This window comes from Bison bison, unplaced genomic scaffold (genome assembly GCF_000754665.1).
Source record: "Bison bison bison isolate TAMUID 2011002044 unplaced genomic scaffold, Bison_UMD1.0 scf7180017864390, whole genome shotgun sequence".
NCBI lineage: Eukaryota > Metazoa > Chordata > Mammalia > Artiodactyla > Bovidae > Bison > Bison bison.
Window position 1 is genome coordinate 6,799,254 of NW_011494962.1, and position 16,688 is coordinate 6,815,941.

General features: G+C 40.1%; 1 protein-coding gene across 1 annotated transcript in view; it reads right to left on the reverse strand.

Moving 5' to 3' along the window:
* SLC15A5 (solute carrier family 15, member 5) overlaps nucleotides 1–16,688 on the reverse strand; it is a 97,191-nt gene that overhangs the window by 3,212 nt on the left and 77,291 nt on the right. The window contains 1 exon segment of the mRNA XM_010858745.1: nucleotides 6,222–6,327. Within this exon segment, the coding sequence (XP_010857047.1) occupies nucleotides 6,222–6,327 (106 nt within the window).

The window sequence follows — 16,688 nt, forward strand, 5'->3', positions numbered from 1 at the left end:
ATGTACTCTGCATATAGGTTAAATAAACAGGGTGACAATATACAGCCTTGACAAACTCCTTTTCCTATTTGGAACCAGTCTGTTGTTCCATGTCCAGTTCTAACTGTTGCTTCCTGACCTGCATACAAATTTCTCAAGAGGCAGATCAGGTGGCCTGGTATTCCCATCTCTTGAAGAATTTTCCACAGTTTATTGTGATCCACACAGTCAAAGGCTTTGGCATAGTCAATAAAGCAGAAATAGATGTGATTGAAGAGGACTCTAATACAGACAGAGGCAGGAAACTGTTTGCTTTTGTTTCTTCTTAGACATGGAAGGTACACCTGGTCTGGCACTCTGGAATATTCCTAACTATACTTACCTAGGGCTTCCCTGCTATCTCAGAGATAAAGAATTCCCCTGCCAATGCAGAAGATACGGGTTTGATCTCCTTGGGTTGGGAAGATCCTCTGTAGAGGGAAATAGCAACCCACTCCAGTATTCTTGCCTGGGAAATCCCACAAACTGAGGAGCCTGGGGGCTATAGTCCATGGAATTGCAAGAGTTGGACATGACTTAGCAACTAAACAGCAGCATACCCAGTTAAGTGATTTTCCACTGACCTCAACAAGATTAGTTTGGTTCTAGGACTTACACCAGGATTGTAGCACAGTAATATAAACTTGATGGTGGGGTGCCCTTGTATGCTAACACAGACCTAATTCCACTTGTATGTTAGTGAGGGTGCTGTTTCATCTTTAATCCACTGGCCTCAGGATCTTTGGGACAAGAATGGCTTGGGACCCTCCTTGATACTTGGGACTGACATTGATAGATTTATCACCAATATCTGGCTCTGACCAGATATACCTTTGGGTTTGTTAAGAGCTAGATTGTGTTTGGAAGTGTATTGAGATAAAACATCATCTCTCTCATAAATAATGCTTCAATAATACCATCCCTGGGACATCTGTGTTTTCTCCTGTTTCCATCCTTATTGTTTGTTGTTGTTTAGTTGCTAAGTCATGTCTGATCCTTTTGCGACCCCGTGAACTGTAGCCCACCAGGCTCCTCTGTCCATAGGACTGTCCAGGCAAGAATACTAGAGTAGGTTGCCATTTCCTACTCCAGGGGGTCTTTCTGACCCAGGGATCGAACCCTTGTCTCCTTTTTGGCAGGTGGGTTCTTTACCACCAAGCCACCAGGGAAGCCTCTTATTTTTTGCCAGTGTTTGACAGAAGCAATCAGTATAGAAATAAGCTGGAATCCTGCACTTCTCACTGCAGACACTGATCTAATCACTTATATTCCATACCGTTTCTTGCTTAATGCTTTTGGTTTGGCCTCTCCAGTCCCAACTGGGAATAGATACCCAAGGCAATGTGTTCCTTTGAACTAATGTAGTTGGTTCTAGCTATTTAATCTCTATGGGCAAATTTCTCAGACTCTCCTTTCTTCTGAAATGGGACAAGCATTGTTTTCTTGTGGAGGCTGATCAACAGGTGGTGCTGAGTACAGTTACTTGAGCTGAAGGGACAGTCTCCATCCCCATAGAGTTAAGGGGTCATCAGAGCAGGAAGAGGGCTCCTCCATGGCACTTAGAAGCAGCAAAATTTACTCAATTAGGTTTTCACTTCAGTGTTCTCATGTATTCAGTTCAGTTCAGTCACTGAGTCATGTCCATGGACTGACACTCAGTCGCTCTTTGTGACCCCATGAACTGCAGCATGCCAGGCTTCCCTGTCCATCACCAACTCCCGGAGCTTGCTCAAACTTAGGTCCATCGAGTTGGTGATGCCATCCAATCATCTCATCCTCTGTTGTCCCCTTCTCCTCCTGCCTTTAATCTTCCCCAGCATCAGGATCTTTTCCAGTGAGTCAGTTCTTCACATCAGGTGGCCAAGGTACTGGAGTTTCAGCTTCAGCATCAGTCCTTCCAATGAATATTCAGGACTGATTTCCTTTAGGATGGACTGGTTTGATCTCCTTGCAGTCCAAGGGACTCTCAAGAGTCTTCTCCAACACCACAGTTCTCATGTATAGAGTGATAAGATCAGAGAGGTGGACAAACATGCTGCTTAAGACAGAAATGCTCAACATATGGAAAATTAATTTCTTCTCATCCTGGTTTGTTTCATCCTCTCTTTGTTTCCTTCCGTCATAAAGGATGCAAGATAAAATAAAGCATACAGGAGATGGAGAAGATTTGGTAAGAATCCGATTTCTTTCTAAATAAGCCCTACATTGGGGTTTCCTCGATGGCTCAGTGGTAAAGACTCTATCTGCAATGCAGGAGCCGCAGGAGACATACCTGGGGTTGGGAAGATCCCTGGAGGAGGGTATGGCAACTCACTCTAGTATTCTGGCCTGGAGAATCCCATGGACAGAGGAGTCTGGCAGGCTATAGTCCATAGTGTTGCAAAGAGTCGGACATGACTGAAGTGACTTAGCACACATGCACAAGCCCTGCCTACATTATCTCTTAGTCCTTTTCATCTCTGGTTCCTCCGATCTCTGGCGCTTTGTATATTTTTATTCCTGCCTCCTTCTCTGAACCCTGCTCTAGCATCTCTCACTTTATAGTAACTTACTTGCTCAACAATCACAGAAGAATAATCACACTTAAATATTTTGAGTGCTAGATGCTAGCTCCATGTAGACCAGTACTTTGCTTTCTGCAATTTTATTTTTCAAGTGCTTGGAACAATGCTTAACACATTGGTTGAATGAATGGATGAATGAATAAATGTGTGAGTCAGTCCCAGAGCTAATAGAGTTTTGGTTCTCATGCTAGTGCTACCTGAATTTAGCCCACAGTCATGGTCATCTTGGCCATATCTCAGTATGAGTCTAGGTGAAAAATAAACAGGAGGAAGAAGAGAGCATAAAGCAACACATGAGGCCATTATTATTATTATTGCTAACATTTTTGAGTATTTACTTATCCTCACAATAGCCTTATGGCACAGTTACCATTCTTATGGTTTCCTTTTGACAAAGAAGAAACTGAGGCTTGGCAAGGTTAAGCAACTTGCCGAGGTTTGTGCAGCTAAGCTGTGGGATTGGATTCAACTGGGCTGAACCTAAAGATTGTGTTTTTTTTTTCAATTTTATTGACATATATTTTTTAAATTAAGATATAGTTGTGTTGGGGGCCAGAGTGAGGTACTCCGCCCGTGACAAAGGTCATGAGGAAGGAGGCTCGACATACGCAAAGGCGGGATCGAGCCTGAGGAGTCCCCCTGGAAATCCTTGAGCATCTACCCCCATGACCAGAGCCTGCCTACTTTACTACTTTGTGCTCACCTACACCTCTGACTTTACGGGGGGCTGTCCCCCACCACCTCTTTTGGAGAAGGAGTTAACTTAGAGCTCCAGTTTATAATAATTCCTGGGCGTGATAAGAGTGTTTTAACCTACAAACTCCTCTGAAGGTTCTCTGGCCTGCCTGACAGGCTTGTCCGGCCACATGTGATCGCTCACAGCCTCCCAACCGTGAGAGGCACAAGATGCTTTAAACCTTCTAAAAACAGGTTCCTTAGAAAAGTTAGAAAACTATTAGTATAAGTATAATGGGCTAATTAGAAATTGTGTTGGTGAAGGGTTTTTCATTTGTTGAGCCAATGTTTGTTGCTAAGTCTCCATATCCCCTGCCCTTACACACATTAATGAATATATAGAATTAACCTTTGATATTAATCACGTTAGACCTTAGGCTAAGTAAATTCTTTCCTTAACTAAAACCCACTACACCCTCACCCTGTAGGAATGTAACTTTATTTGGGTGGTGTCTGTTTTGAGAATAATCAGCCCTGGAGAAATAAGTGTCCTGATTGACTGACCGCTGTCACAAGGAGAGGGTCGTAAATTGTCAGCAGGCCCCCCTGGCCAGAAGATGATGTAACACCCCTAAGACCTCTGTATACATTTGTATGATGCACCTGACTTTGATAAAAGTCAGGACTGCTGACCCCGCGTGACTTTTGCATAACATCTCAGTGTATAAAAGTAGACCATGGAAAATAAAGAATTGGGATCAGTTTCTCGAAATACTGGTCTCCCCATGTCGCTCTCTCTCTCACTCTGGCTGAGTCTCCATCTGGAGCGGGGAACCCACCATGCTTACTAATTATGCCTGGGCTTCTAAGATCCGACCGGGGAGGCCTCAGTGTCTCCTCTCCTTCGGGAGAACGGAAGGACGCCTGCGGCCTACCTAAGTAGTGCAAACTTCTTGTCTTGAAGTTTTATTGGTCTCCCGCGTAAACCAAGCTACTCAGCCTCTTTTCTCCACTGAATTTTCCTACTGAGCTATCCTTATTCTATTACTCTTTATATCTTTAATTAATATCTAATTGAAGCTATTGTATCCTGATCCTCGCCTATGCCGTCTCTCCTTCGAATACCCTGGATCAGCCGGGGCTTGCCCCGGCAGGTGGCGCCCGATACAGGGACGATTCGAAGGTAGGTCCCCAACCCTTTCCCCAGTGTTGAATTTTAGGGACGGGCAGGACCCCGGCTTTACAATGTTGTGTTAGTTTCTGCAGTACAAAAAAGTGAATCAGCTATATGTATATATATATATCCCCTCCCACCCCAACCCATCCCACCCCTCGAGGTCATCACGGAGCACCGCGCTGAGCTCCCTGTGCTATACAACAGGTTCCCACTAGCTATCTATTCTACACATGGTGGTGTATATATGTAAATTCCATTCTCTCAATTCAGCCTGCCCTTGCCTTCCTCACCATGTGTCTGCGTGTCCATTTTCTATGTCTGTCTCTATTCTTGCCCTGCAAATAGGTTCATCTCTACCGTTTTTCTAGATTCCACATTTATGTGTTAGGATACGATTTTGTTTCTCTTTCTGACTTACTCCACTCTGTATGACAAACTTGAGGTCCATGCGCATCTCGACAAATGACCCAAACTACTTTTTGAAACACAGGTCAAATCTTACAGTGGGAGAGTACATGAAATTGAGACACAACATAGGTTTGTGAGAATTAGCTGATGGGCGGCACTCAAGTATTTGGAGGCAGTGGCCAGAGGGGAAAGAAGCCTTGCCTTCAGTTTCAGTTTTTATTGCCGACTCTGTTTTGCTGCAAAGACGGGCACATTGCTGTTGAATCCTTCTGCAAGAATCTGACTTTCTAATGAGGTAGTCAATCTAAGAACCAGGCGGGCATTTTTAAGGAGATTTTACAGTACAGAGGGTCACTTTGATAACATATACTTCGGAAGGTAAGAAATTTTAAAATTCAGGAAGCCCTTAAGACTTTTAATTTTTGTTTTTTTATTTTTGTCATTAATTCTGTCTCACATGAAGTCTCAGTGCTTCTCTTACGCTGGACCATAGGCCCCATGATAGTGAGGGCATAGGTGGCATCGAACACTGACTGATACTGACTTCATGTCCTTCTGATTTACCACATCCCATGACTGATGTTCCAAAAGAGATTTATTAGAGGAATAGAAGAATGATTCAGGCAAGGAATAAGTGGCACTAGACGAGAGACTAAATGACTAAATAGATAAATGAATGGAAAGAAGTGAGGAAAATAGACATATTTAGTTCCTGCAACATGGCAGACATTGTGCTTGGTCTTTTATCAAAATTCATCTCCCCAAAAAGCCCACAAAAGGTTGGAATTATTGTCCTTATTTTACATGTGTGAAGACAGAGGCTCAGAGAGGTGAGGCACTTTGCTCAAAAGCACACAGCCATCCAAGAAGATATCACTGAGAGAGAGAGACAGGCTGGCAATGCATGGATGGTAGATGATACATATTAAGCCACTTGAATGGTCTCAGGTGACTGGCTAAATGATTTTGCACAGTTTGTTATTGACCTTGAAATGGTCACTGCTGATTTAAAGGCCTGAATGGAATCCAAATCTTAAGCCTCATTAGATTTCTAGCTATTTGTTTAATGATATTTGCTTTTAATGATAATGACTCATTCATTCTTATTATCGATATGGTTATTTCTAATTCTAAAATGGCACTGTATGTTGGAGGAAAAATATCTTGTTTTAGAGTTGAGCAAAGAACTTTTTATTATAAGGACTGATGGAAAAAGTGAAGTCTAAATGGAAATTTCTTGCTCTGAATATCTGTTAAATTTCTCTAATATGCTAATTTGTCCAGTCATGGAATACAAGATTCCCATTGGCTCAGTGATGGCTCCCAGATCAATATTTCATGGACTCAGAAATTGTTCATCTTACCACACACTTACTTACCTTTGTGAAACACTCCAGAATCCCAGGACGTTCAACAATGTTAATGATGCCAAGAAGAAGAAGTTTTCTAAATTGCCTTTGTTTAATGTGTTTGGAAACCAATTGCCTGTTTGGAACAAATGTAATTGTTATTCAACTGCAGAGTTGTAAGTTTCTGTGAATATTTTATCATTCCACAATTCATAGAGTTTTATTCGCTTGAATAATATCTACAGAGCAAAAAAGCACATCTGAAACTCAGAGTCAAAATTCATTTAATTCTGTAATTAACAGTAAAATAATAAGCAAAGCATGCCAAATGTTTTGAAGGTCAAAAAACTTGATTTCTATAGCACAATATAGGTATCAGAAGAACCTGATTATGCTTCTAATTTGCAAGAATCACATTTTTAATTTATTCTTATATGTTTAATATATAGAGCAGTGCTTGGCACCCCCACAGGGATTGTTTGGTAAAATATATTGAATGTATGAAAAATATTTGTCATCACCAGATAGCCCATTGCATGTGCTAATTGTAAGGTTGTGAATGTGAAAGTCACTCACTTGTATCTGACTTTGTGATCCCATGGACTGTAGCCTGCCAAGCTCCTCTGTCCACGGACTTCTTCAGCCAAGAATACTGGAGTGGGTAGCCATTCCCTTCTTCTGGGGATCTTCCCAACCCAGGGATCGAACCCAGGTCTCCTGAATTGTAGGTGGATTCTTTACTGTCTGAGCCAGCAGGGAAGCCCAAGAATACTGGAGTGGGTAGACTATCCCTTCTCCAGGGGATCTTCTCGACCCAGGGATTGAACTGGGATCTCCTGCATTGCAGGAGGATTCTTTACCAGCTAAGCTACCAGGGAAGCCCAATTGTAAGGTTAGTGAGATAATACATGTAGATGCCAGATGTTACTTTATTTTGATAACTGAGATAGGATAAATCCAGTGTTACTTTAATACCACAGACCCTATTGGTCATATTGCAGTCTGTGGTTCATGTGAAGATTTTCTTTTAACCTGATGAGAATTCCTCAATTTAATACCCTTAAGTAAGGAATCTTCATCTCCTTCTGATGTCACACTGAGTATGTGCTGTGCTGTGCTAAGTTGCTTCAGTCATGTTTGACTCTGTAACCCCATGGACAGAGGAGCCTGGCGGACTACAGTCCATGGGATCGCAGAGTCAGACTGTGGTCCTCCAGGTTCCTTTGTCCATGGAATTCTTCAGGCAAGAATACTGGAGTGGGTTGTCATTTCCTCCTCCAGGGGATCTTCCCGATGCAGGGAACGAACCCGCATCTCTTATATCTCCTGCACTGGCAGGCAGGTTCTTTACCACTAGCTTTATCTGGGAAGCCCCAAACTGAGTATATAGGAAATTAATTAGAGTTCAAGGTCATTGCTTTTACTACACTATGGCACCCCACTCCAGTACTCTTGCCTGGAAAATCCCATGGACGGAGGAGCCTGGTAGGCTGCAGTCCATGGGGTCACTAAGAGTCAGACACGACTGAGTGTCTTCACTTTCAATTTGCACTTTCATGCATTGGAGAAAGAAATGGCAACCCACTCCAGTGTTCTTGCCTGGAGAATCCCAGGGACGGGGGAGGCTGGTGGGCTGCCGTTTATGGGGTCGCACAGAGTCGGACACGACTGAAGCGACTTAGCAGCAGCAGGAGTAAGTTGTGACTTTTGCTTTGGATCTTTGCTAGAACTCTCTTTTCATACCTAAATCTATATATCTATATCCATATTATCACTATGACTTACACACACACTCAATTTTTCTTCGGTGGGTGTTTAAATTTAATATTGAATATGTTCTATGAAATATGATGTGTTCTATTGTACACATTATACAGGTACCACTTATTTTTATGCACTACTTTTAAAAACAGCAGTAGGATCTTAGTAGTAATAATATATCATAGATATATAGTATTATAGAAGTTTAAAAGATTACTTAAAAGGCAAAATCTATCTTCAGAGAGAGAGTTTAAATTCAATTGCAGTTCTGAATGGGCAAAATAGTCAGTTCAGTCCAGTCACTCAGTCATGTTCGACTATTTGCGACTCCATGGACAGCAGCATGCCAGACTTCCCTGTCCATCACCAACTCCCAGAGCTTGCTCAAACTTATGTCCATCCAGTCAGTGATGCCATTCAACCATCTCATCCTCTGTTGTTCCCTTCTCCTCCTGCCTTCAATCTTTCCCAGGATCAGGGTCTTTTCCAATGAGTCAGTTCTTCCCATCAGGTAGCCACCTCGCAAAATATTATGCAGTATGAGACCAGGAAGAGATCATCTCTGAATAATCAGCTCCTACACTGGGTGGTGAGCAATCCATCTACGTTCCAACTGACTTGATGTTCAGTGTCATCTCTGGCACATAGGTTACAGGTTGCTTCCTTAACTAGTATATGGTTTTTGGCCTCTCTCTTGACAGTGTATACTTTTAAATGGGGTTTGAATTAAATGCTTTGTTCAAGGTTGATAGTCAGCAAGTGCACAAGCATGACAGCTGTGAAGAATTGTGCCATTTCCCACTTAAAGCTGCTGCTCTTCTGTCATTTAACTTCCCAATGACTATTATTATGGATCAACCATGAAAATTATCTTGTGTCCATTATAGTCTAGGACCTATAATGAAATCTGGTATTGAGTTTAAAGCTATTTTGTAAGTTCTACTTCCCCATTTTATTAATTTGTGTTCCATTACAATAGAAATTTATGGTTTTATTGCTACATTGGCATGCTGCCTTTATCTGATATTTAGGAGAAGTTTCACTGAATGTCTGTGTCTGTCTATTGGGTATTTTGTAACCCTTTTAATGCATGTGTGTGTGTGTTTAGAAACTAAACATTTGATTGTACCTGAATGGGGGAGTCAGGGTAGAGGTCAAGGTAAGTTGAGATAGCATCACACTTATTTTCAGGAAGAACTAAACCATCCTGCTAAGCCTATTCAAACAGTCCCATTTCCTTATTTCTCGCGAATTAATATCCCAATCATATTTCTGTCCTTTTCATTTCACATCAGCACTTTGCATGTCATGCGATTATACCATTTTATCACCGTGTTTCTCTGGCTAGAGTAAGAGGAGTTTGCACAGAGTAGGCAAAGCCTCAGAATTAACATGACATTAATTCTTCTTGGAGCATGAATTTTACTCCATAATAAGTAATTGAAAAGACTATCTTTATTCCATAACAAAGTCAGATGAGGGAGAAGAATATAAATTTTGTAAGATCTTTAAAGGTAAAACATAATATGTCTAAGAAATTGTGCAATTACAGCAAATACCAGACTATCAGGGCTTCCTAGATGGCGCTAATGGTAAAGAATCTGCCTGCCAGTACAGGAGAGATAAGAGACAGGGGTTTGATCCCTGGGATCCCTGGGTCAGGAAGATCCCCTGGAGGAGGAAGGGCACGGGAACCTACTCCAGTATTCTTGCCTGGAGAATCCCATGGACAGAGGTGCCTGGCGGGCTATACTTCATAAGGTCACAAAGAGTTCGACACAACTGAGAGACTGAGCATGCACACACGTGCCCGGTGTGGGGTTAGTGTGCATGCATCTCTCTCATTGGGGGTGCTGGGGTGGGCACACAAGAGAAACAGTGTCACCTGGTATTATATGCATGGGGCTGACAGGAGGATGTAGTACTTGAAAAGTTAGAGAAAGGCAGTGGAAATTTGCAAATAACACAAGATATTTTGTGACTGGAATTATTTAAAAAATAAAAGAGAACCACACCACCTAGTCAAGCTCCTGATAATACTCCTTTATTCTTTTAAAATTTTTATCGGGGTATAGTTGATTTACAATGTTTCTTAGCTTCTGCTGAACAGGAAAGTGAATCGGTTATACATATGCATGTATCTACTCGTTTTTTAGATTCTCTTCCCAAACAGGCCATTATAGAGTATTGAGTAGAGTTCCCTGTGCTATACAGTAGGTTCTTATTACTTTTCTATTTTATATATAGGAGTATTCTTTCTAAAATATGATTTTTAATGTTCATCTTTCTTCCTAATGCTGATCTCATTCTGGTTCCATAGTTTTGCCTTTCCTTCTCTAGGGGATCTTCCCAACTCTGAGATGGAACCCGGGTCTCCTGCATTGCAGGCAGATTCTTTACCATCTGAGCCCCCAGGGAAGCCTTTGATTGTGTAGCTAATTTACATGGTGTGCTTCATGGTCAAGAAAACCATCACCTGAATTGATTACATGGAGCAAGCACTAACATCAAGTTGGAGAGAGAGATTCTTTGTGAAGCTTAACTTTGCTGTATATATGAGATTACATGTCTATGTATGCTCTTTAGAGCTGCTTCTAAGTCACTTCAATTGTGTCCAACTCTGTGCACCCCATAGACGGTAGCCCACCAGGCTCCCCCGTCCCTGGGATTCTCCAGGCAAGAACACTGGAGTGGGTTGCTATTTCCTTCTCCAATGTGTGAAAGTGAAGTTGCTCAGTCGTGTCTGACTCTTAGAGACCTCATGGACTGCAGCCTACCAGGCTCCTCCATCCATGTCCATGGGATTTTCCAGGCAAGAGTACTGGAGTGGGGTGCCATTGCCTTCTCCTCTTTAGAGCTAGCATTGCCTATAGAAAGATATAGAAAAAAATATAGAAAAACATTGCTGGAACCAGAGAGACTTTTGAAGTCTATTATTTAATAGTTTGATTGTTGAGGATTTGCCCAAATGGATGGCTTCAGCCTTGGTTTCTCCTCTCTAAAATGATAGCAGTACCCCCTCTCACTGAGCTGGTATGAAAAGAAAAAGAGATAATAGATGTTGAGGGTTGGACACAGAGAGGGTAACCCCATAAGCATTAGGCTATCCTTTCTTGCGCCTCACTTGAGAGGTGCTCATACAAACTCATGGAGCCTGAGCCTGATCTTGAGCCCATCTCCTGTCAGATATTTCTTCATGTTCTGTGTGCCTTTTTTTTTTTTTTTATCATTATCCCAGGACTGGTTGTAAAATGTTCCATTTAACATTGTCAGTTGACTCAGCTCTTAGGTACTATAACTTTATTTTAGTAGCTTATAAACTTTTATTGTCGTAATTCACATTTGTGCCATTTTTCATCTGACATTTCTAGTAGCTGATTGAAATCAGGAGCATCCTTGCAAAAGGAGACAAAGTGAAGGCTTTAGGTCTCGAATGGGACTAACGAGACTTCTCTAGGTCTTAGCTGGGGTGGACAGGAAGGTTAACAACATGAGAAAAAAATAGCCACATGAAGAGTCTGGGGGATGACAAAGTGCTGTTTGTTAATGCTGACAGTTAAGCCTTGGTGACGTATTTTGATATTGTAACCAGCTTGTTAGTAATGAGTGTTAGACTACTGACTAGAAGAACACTCACAAAATATTTGGCATTATTAACCATCCCCCTAAATCATCTCTCACTCAGCTAGATTTAATTGTTCATTTGAAAGTCATTTAAGAAATTTTTATGTACCAGGAAATGGGCATTCCATCGCTTAAGCAAAGGAGCTCATGGATTAGTAACATGAAACATACAAACAGATACACCACATACCTTGTTTTATTGCACTTCACAGATCTTGCATTTTTTACAAACTGAAGGTTTGTGGCAACTCTTGTCAAGCAAGACTACCGGTGCCATTTTTCCAACAGATTTTTTTTTTTTTTTTGGCCACACTATGTGGTATGTGGGATCTTAGTTCCCCAACCACGGGAACTACGGGCCCCCAGCCGTGGAAATGCAGAGTCCTAACCAGTGGACTACCAGGAAACTTCCCCCAAACAGAATCCTTTTTAAATTAAGGTATATACATTGTTTTTTTTAGACATATGTTACTGGGCACTTAGCAGACTTACAGTGTAAACATGTTTTATGCTATACCATCTTAATAGACAATATAGTATCTTAATATACAATGTCTTTTATACATACTGTTTTAATAGACTATATAGTGTAAACAGCACTTTTATATACACTGGGAAAGGAAAAAAATTCACATGACTTGCTTTATTGCTATATTTGCTTTACAAACCTACAGTGTCTCTGAGGTATGCCAGTAATTATTCTCGAACATTTGACTTTATAGGCACTAAATAAAATGTTTCTGTTTATCTTAAATTATCATGGTCATTTTAGAGATAAAAGGACCATAGACTTATCTAAACTAGTTCTTGTATTTTATTAATGAAAAGATGAAGGCACAGAGAGGTAAAGGGAAACTTCACTCAGTAGAACCCTCATTTTCTTTTTTATTTTGAGCTTTTTATTTCTCTTTTTCTTAAATATTTATTTGTTTGACTGCATCGGTCTTAGTTGTGGCCTGCGGGTTTAGTTGCCCTGCAGCCTGTGGGATCTTACTTCTCTAACTAGGGATCAAATCTGTGCCCCATGCATTGCAAGGCAGATTCTTAACCACTGGACCAGGAGGGAATTTCCAGAACCTTCATTTCTTACTCTTAAAACTGTACAACTACAGCTCCCTATTGGTGCTAATGTAATGATTAATTATGATTTTCCTTAGCATCTTGTCAACAGTCTAAAAACATCTGGACAGCAGTCTTTGCAATAGCTTGCTTCAAATAACATCCAAAATATCTAAGATGGTATCTCCACCTAAATCCTGGGATTGATATTCAACTTATTATGAGACTTAAAATAATTTACACTAAATTTAAGGTTTTAGGAATGGGCTTGAGAAATACATATAGTGACCCACACATGCTATGATGCTGTAAACAGCACAAAACTACTGATGTGAAAAAAAATACTTTATTCCATTGCATCTTATGCCCTGTGATGTGAAGCCTAACGTTTCATGTAATGCCTTTGTGTCTTGAGGGTCACAGAGCCCTAAAGGCCTGACCACAAATTTCCCTGCTTCATCAGATATGTTCCCCACCCAGGGGGATAGTGTCCCCTCAGGCTAGTTCACTATCAGCCAGACCAGCTACACTCCAACTGGTCCTCAACAGATTTCACTTCTCACCAGTCCTTCACCATTATTCAGCCCAGCAGTCACATCCTCGTATGGGAAGCAGAGATCACACCACTGTTTGTTTCTATAAGTCTGTTCCTCACAGACCCTGCTTGTATGCTCTCTTGCTGGGTGCAGCCCCATAGGGCCGGGCACAGCATGCTCTTGTACCCTAACATGAGCACGGGTGATGGGATAAACTGCCTTCAGTCCCATCTGCCCACGTGTTCATCTTATGCTATTTAGGCAGCAGGATCCCTCTCTCACTAACATCGTGAATAGGAGGTGACTGGGATATGCCCCCATCCCAGAAATCAAGGTCAGTCCTAGACAGAAAGATGGTATTTGTTGTTGAGCTAATGCACAGTTACTGGGTTTTTTTTGGTGATGTTTGGGGAAGCCCTTCCATATACCCTCTAGCCAGCACCCAGCACCAGGTACCTCTGCTTCTAAACTATTATATCAGGGAGTGGAACTTGCATAAACCATCAGGCAAGAAGTAATGGGGGCACAGCACAGTCAGGGGACGTTGCATCCCAGAAGTGTAGTCTTCAGAAGTATTATAGGTGAACAAGAGTTCTGGGAGCACCCGAAAGTCAAGCATGCTTGAGACTGAAGGTTATAATCACACTGTATGATCAGAGTGTTGAAGAACTAGAAAATGGGGGAGAGAACGTTCTCATGTCAGTCTGCTTCTCGTTGTAACTTGGGTTTTAATGGGGATCTTTAACAAAAGACTTTGGCAAAAATGTGGAATGTGACTGTACTGTGCTCAGTTGTTTCAGTCATGTTCAACTCTTTGCAACACCATGGACTGTAGCCAGCCAGGATCCTCTGTTCATGGGATTCTCCAGGCAGGGATACTGGAGTGGGGTTGCCATGCCCTCCTCCAGAAGATCTTCCTGACCCAGGGATTGAACTCATGTCTCTCATGTCTCCTGCACTGGCAGTCAGGTTCTTTATCACTAGCGCCACCTGGGAATGTGACTGGAGGTAAGGAAATCCATATACATTCTCAGTTAGTAGATACTGCCTCTCAGTAAATCTGTTCCTTGAGCTTTCCTCAGTAAATCTGTTCCTCAGTAAATCAGATTGTAAAGACTCTGCTTGCAATGCAGGAGACCCAGTATCAATCCCTGGGTGGGGAAGATCCCCTGGAGAAGGAAATGGCAACCCACTCCAGTACTCTTGCTTGGAGAATGCCATGGACACAGGAGCCTGGTGGGCTACAGTCCATGGGTTCACAAAGAGTCAGACACAGTTGAGTGAGTAACACACTTTCACTGAGATGAGTAAATAGAAAAAAATCCATATGAGGGAAGAAATGTGATGATAATACATATTATTACTGTTGTTTACAAAATACCCCAACACAAAATAACAAAGGTTAAAAAAATAATGATAAAATGAGAAACTCATACAGCAAATGTAAAAATAAAATAGCGGAAAAACTAATTTCAGGAAAAACTGAATTCAAAGGCAAAACCATGTCAAAGGGACATCGAGGATCTTTTTATATTGATAAAAAGCTCAATTCAAATTGCAGCTATGTCAATGAAATATAACAAGGTAATGAAACATAAAAAAAATCTGTTGGAAATGCAAAGAAAAACACAGATAGATAAATAATTCTGCTGAATGATTACATCATAGTTTGATTCATTTTTTGATAGAGTAGGCAAAAAGGAAAATAATGTAGAGAATTAGAATAATGTAATTGGCACTTTGCTGTACACCTGAAATTAATGCAATACCGTAAATCAACTATACTTCAATAAAAAGGAATAATATGATTGGTAAGAGTTTAATTAAGATTACAATATTGTTGAGTACAAAGAAAAATGTTAGAGGACTTATAGAAGTTTAGATAACATTAATGACAAACCAAATTCCTGTAAATTGAAGATTCTGCTCCTAAATAACTAGCTGGTCAAAAAGGAAATGAAATTTACAATCACAATGTATTTAGAACATAAAGAAAATGAGAAAATTGCATTTACAAATTTAAGCATACAGATTTAAATCCTATTAAGAGACATTTAAAGGCACACTGTTTTCACTTTTAGAGTAAGAATAAGCATACATGAATTAAACACTGAACATGAAAAATCAGAAAATAAAACAAATCTAAGGAAAGTAGGAGAGGAAGGAAATAGAATAGAAAGTCAATATCTTAAAGTATATTAAACAGTTCTAAGAGCTGATTCATTGCAGGAAAATGTAACAACAACAACATAAAACTTGACAAATCCAATCAAAATATACAACAAAAGAATCAGACGATATAACAGTGTTAAGTAATGAGTATGCTAGGTTAGTGTCAAAAAATGTTCTGGAAACAGGATGATTATCTAGGAAAACGTTATTTGCCAAAATAGAACCTAGAAGAATTGAAAAATCTTAATGGCAAGAAATAGCAGGGAAAGAAACATTGCAAAGAATGATACTCAAAGACACATTAGGTCTGAATGTACCTTTTCATTTTCATGGAAGAAGTGTCTTTCCTCCAGATCTTACAGAGCAAAAGATCATCAAGTATTGATGCTACTGAGGATTGTTTATCCCATGTAGTTAAGATGATTTAATATTGAAAAATCTATTAATTAAATATACTGTAATGTCAGGAGCAGTAAGAAAAATCAAAAGGTGATCTCAAGAACTGCTTAAGAAGCATTCAATAAAATGTAGCCTGCTTCATTTAAATCTTAGAGAACAAGAAACAGAAATGTTCTTATGATAACATCCTTTAAGATTCTCTTTATAAACCTATAAATATGCTTAATAGAAAATTAAGAAAAATTCCTATTAAGGTTATGAGAAAGATAAAATGTGACTGTATTCTGGTATTAACATTGCCCTGAAGTTCTGTGTCCTGATGAGGATGCAAAGCAGAGGAGTTAATATTGAAAATAAGGATGAAAATTATATTTATCTTAAGATTAGAGAATTCAGCTGTAAACTTAAAAGGATCAACTAAAATGCCCTCATAAATTTACTAAGAAAGTTTAAGAAGTTAGATGCAAGATGAAGACATAAACATTAATAATCTCCCTATATAATAGTGATTATCTCAGTGAGTTGTAATGAGGGAAAATGATTCAGTTCATAACAGCAAAAAGAAAAAGAGCATAAAATGCCAACAATAACTCTAAGAAATGTTCAGGATATATGCAAAGAAAAATTCTTACTAAACTGAATTTTTGAACACTAATAAATTAAAAATGTTACACATTTAGATGGAACACTAATTATAGTAAAAACTTTCTCCCCTAAAATTTGCTATTGACTTCTACTTATTTTTTTAAATAACAGGATTTGGGTAAAACTAATAAAATGACTTCAAAATTCATACGGAGGTATAAACCATAGGGAATATAATTTTTACATTTATTATATTTTTATAAGTGAATCACCACAAGAAGTATGATTAGTAATACCTGATATGCACTGCATGCATGCATGATTAGTTGCTCAGTCGTGTCCGAATCTTTGCAACCCCACG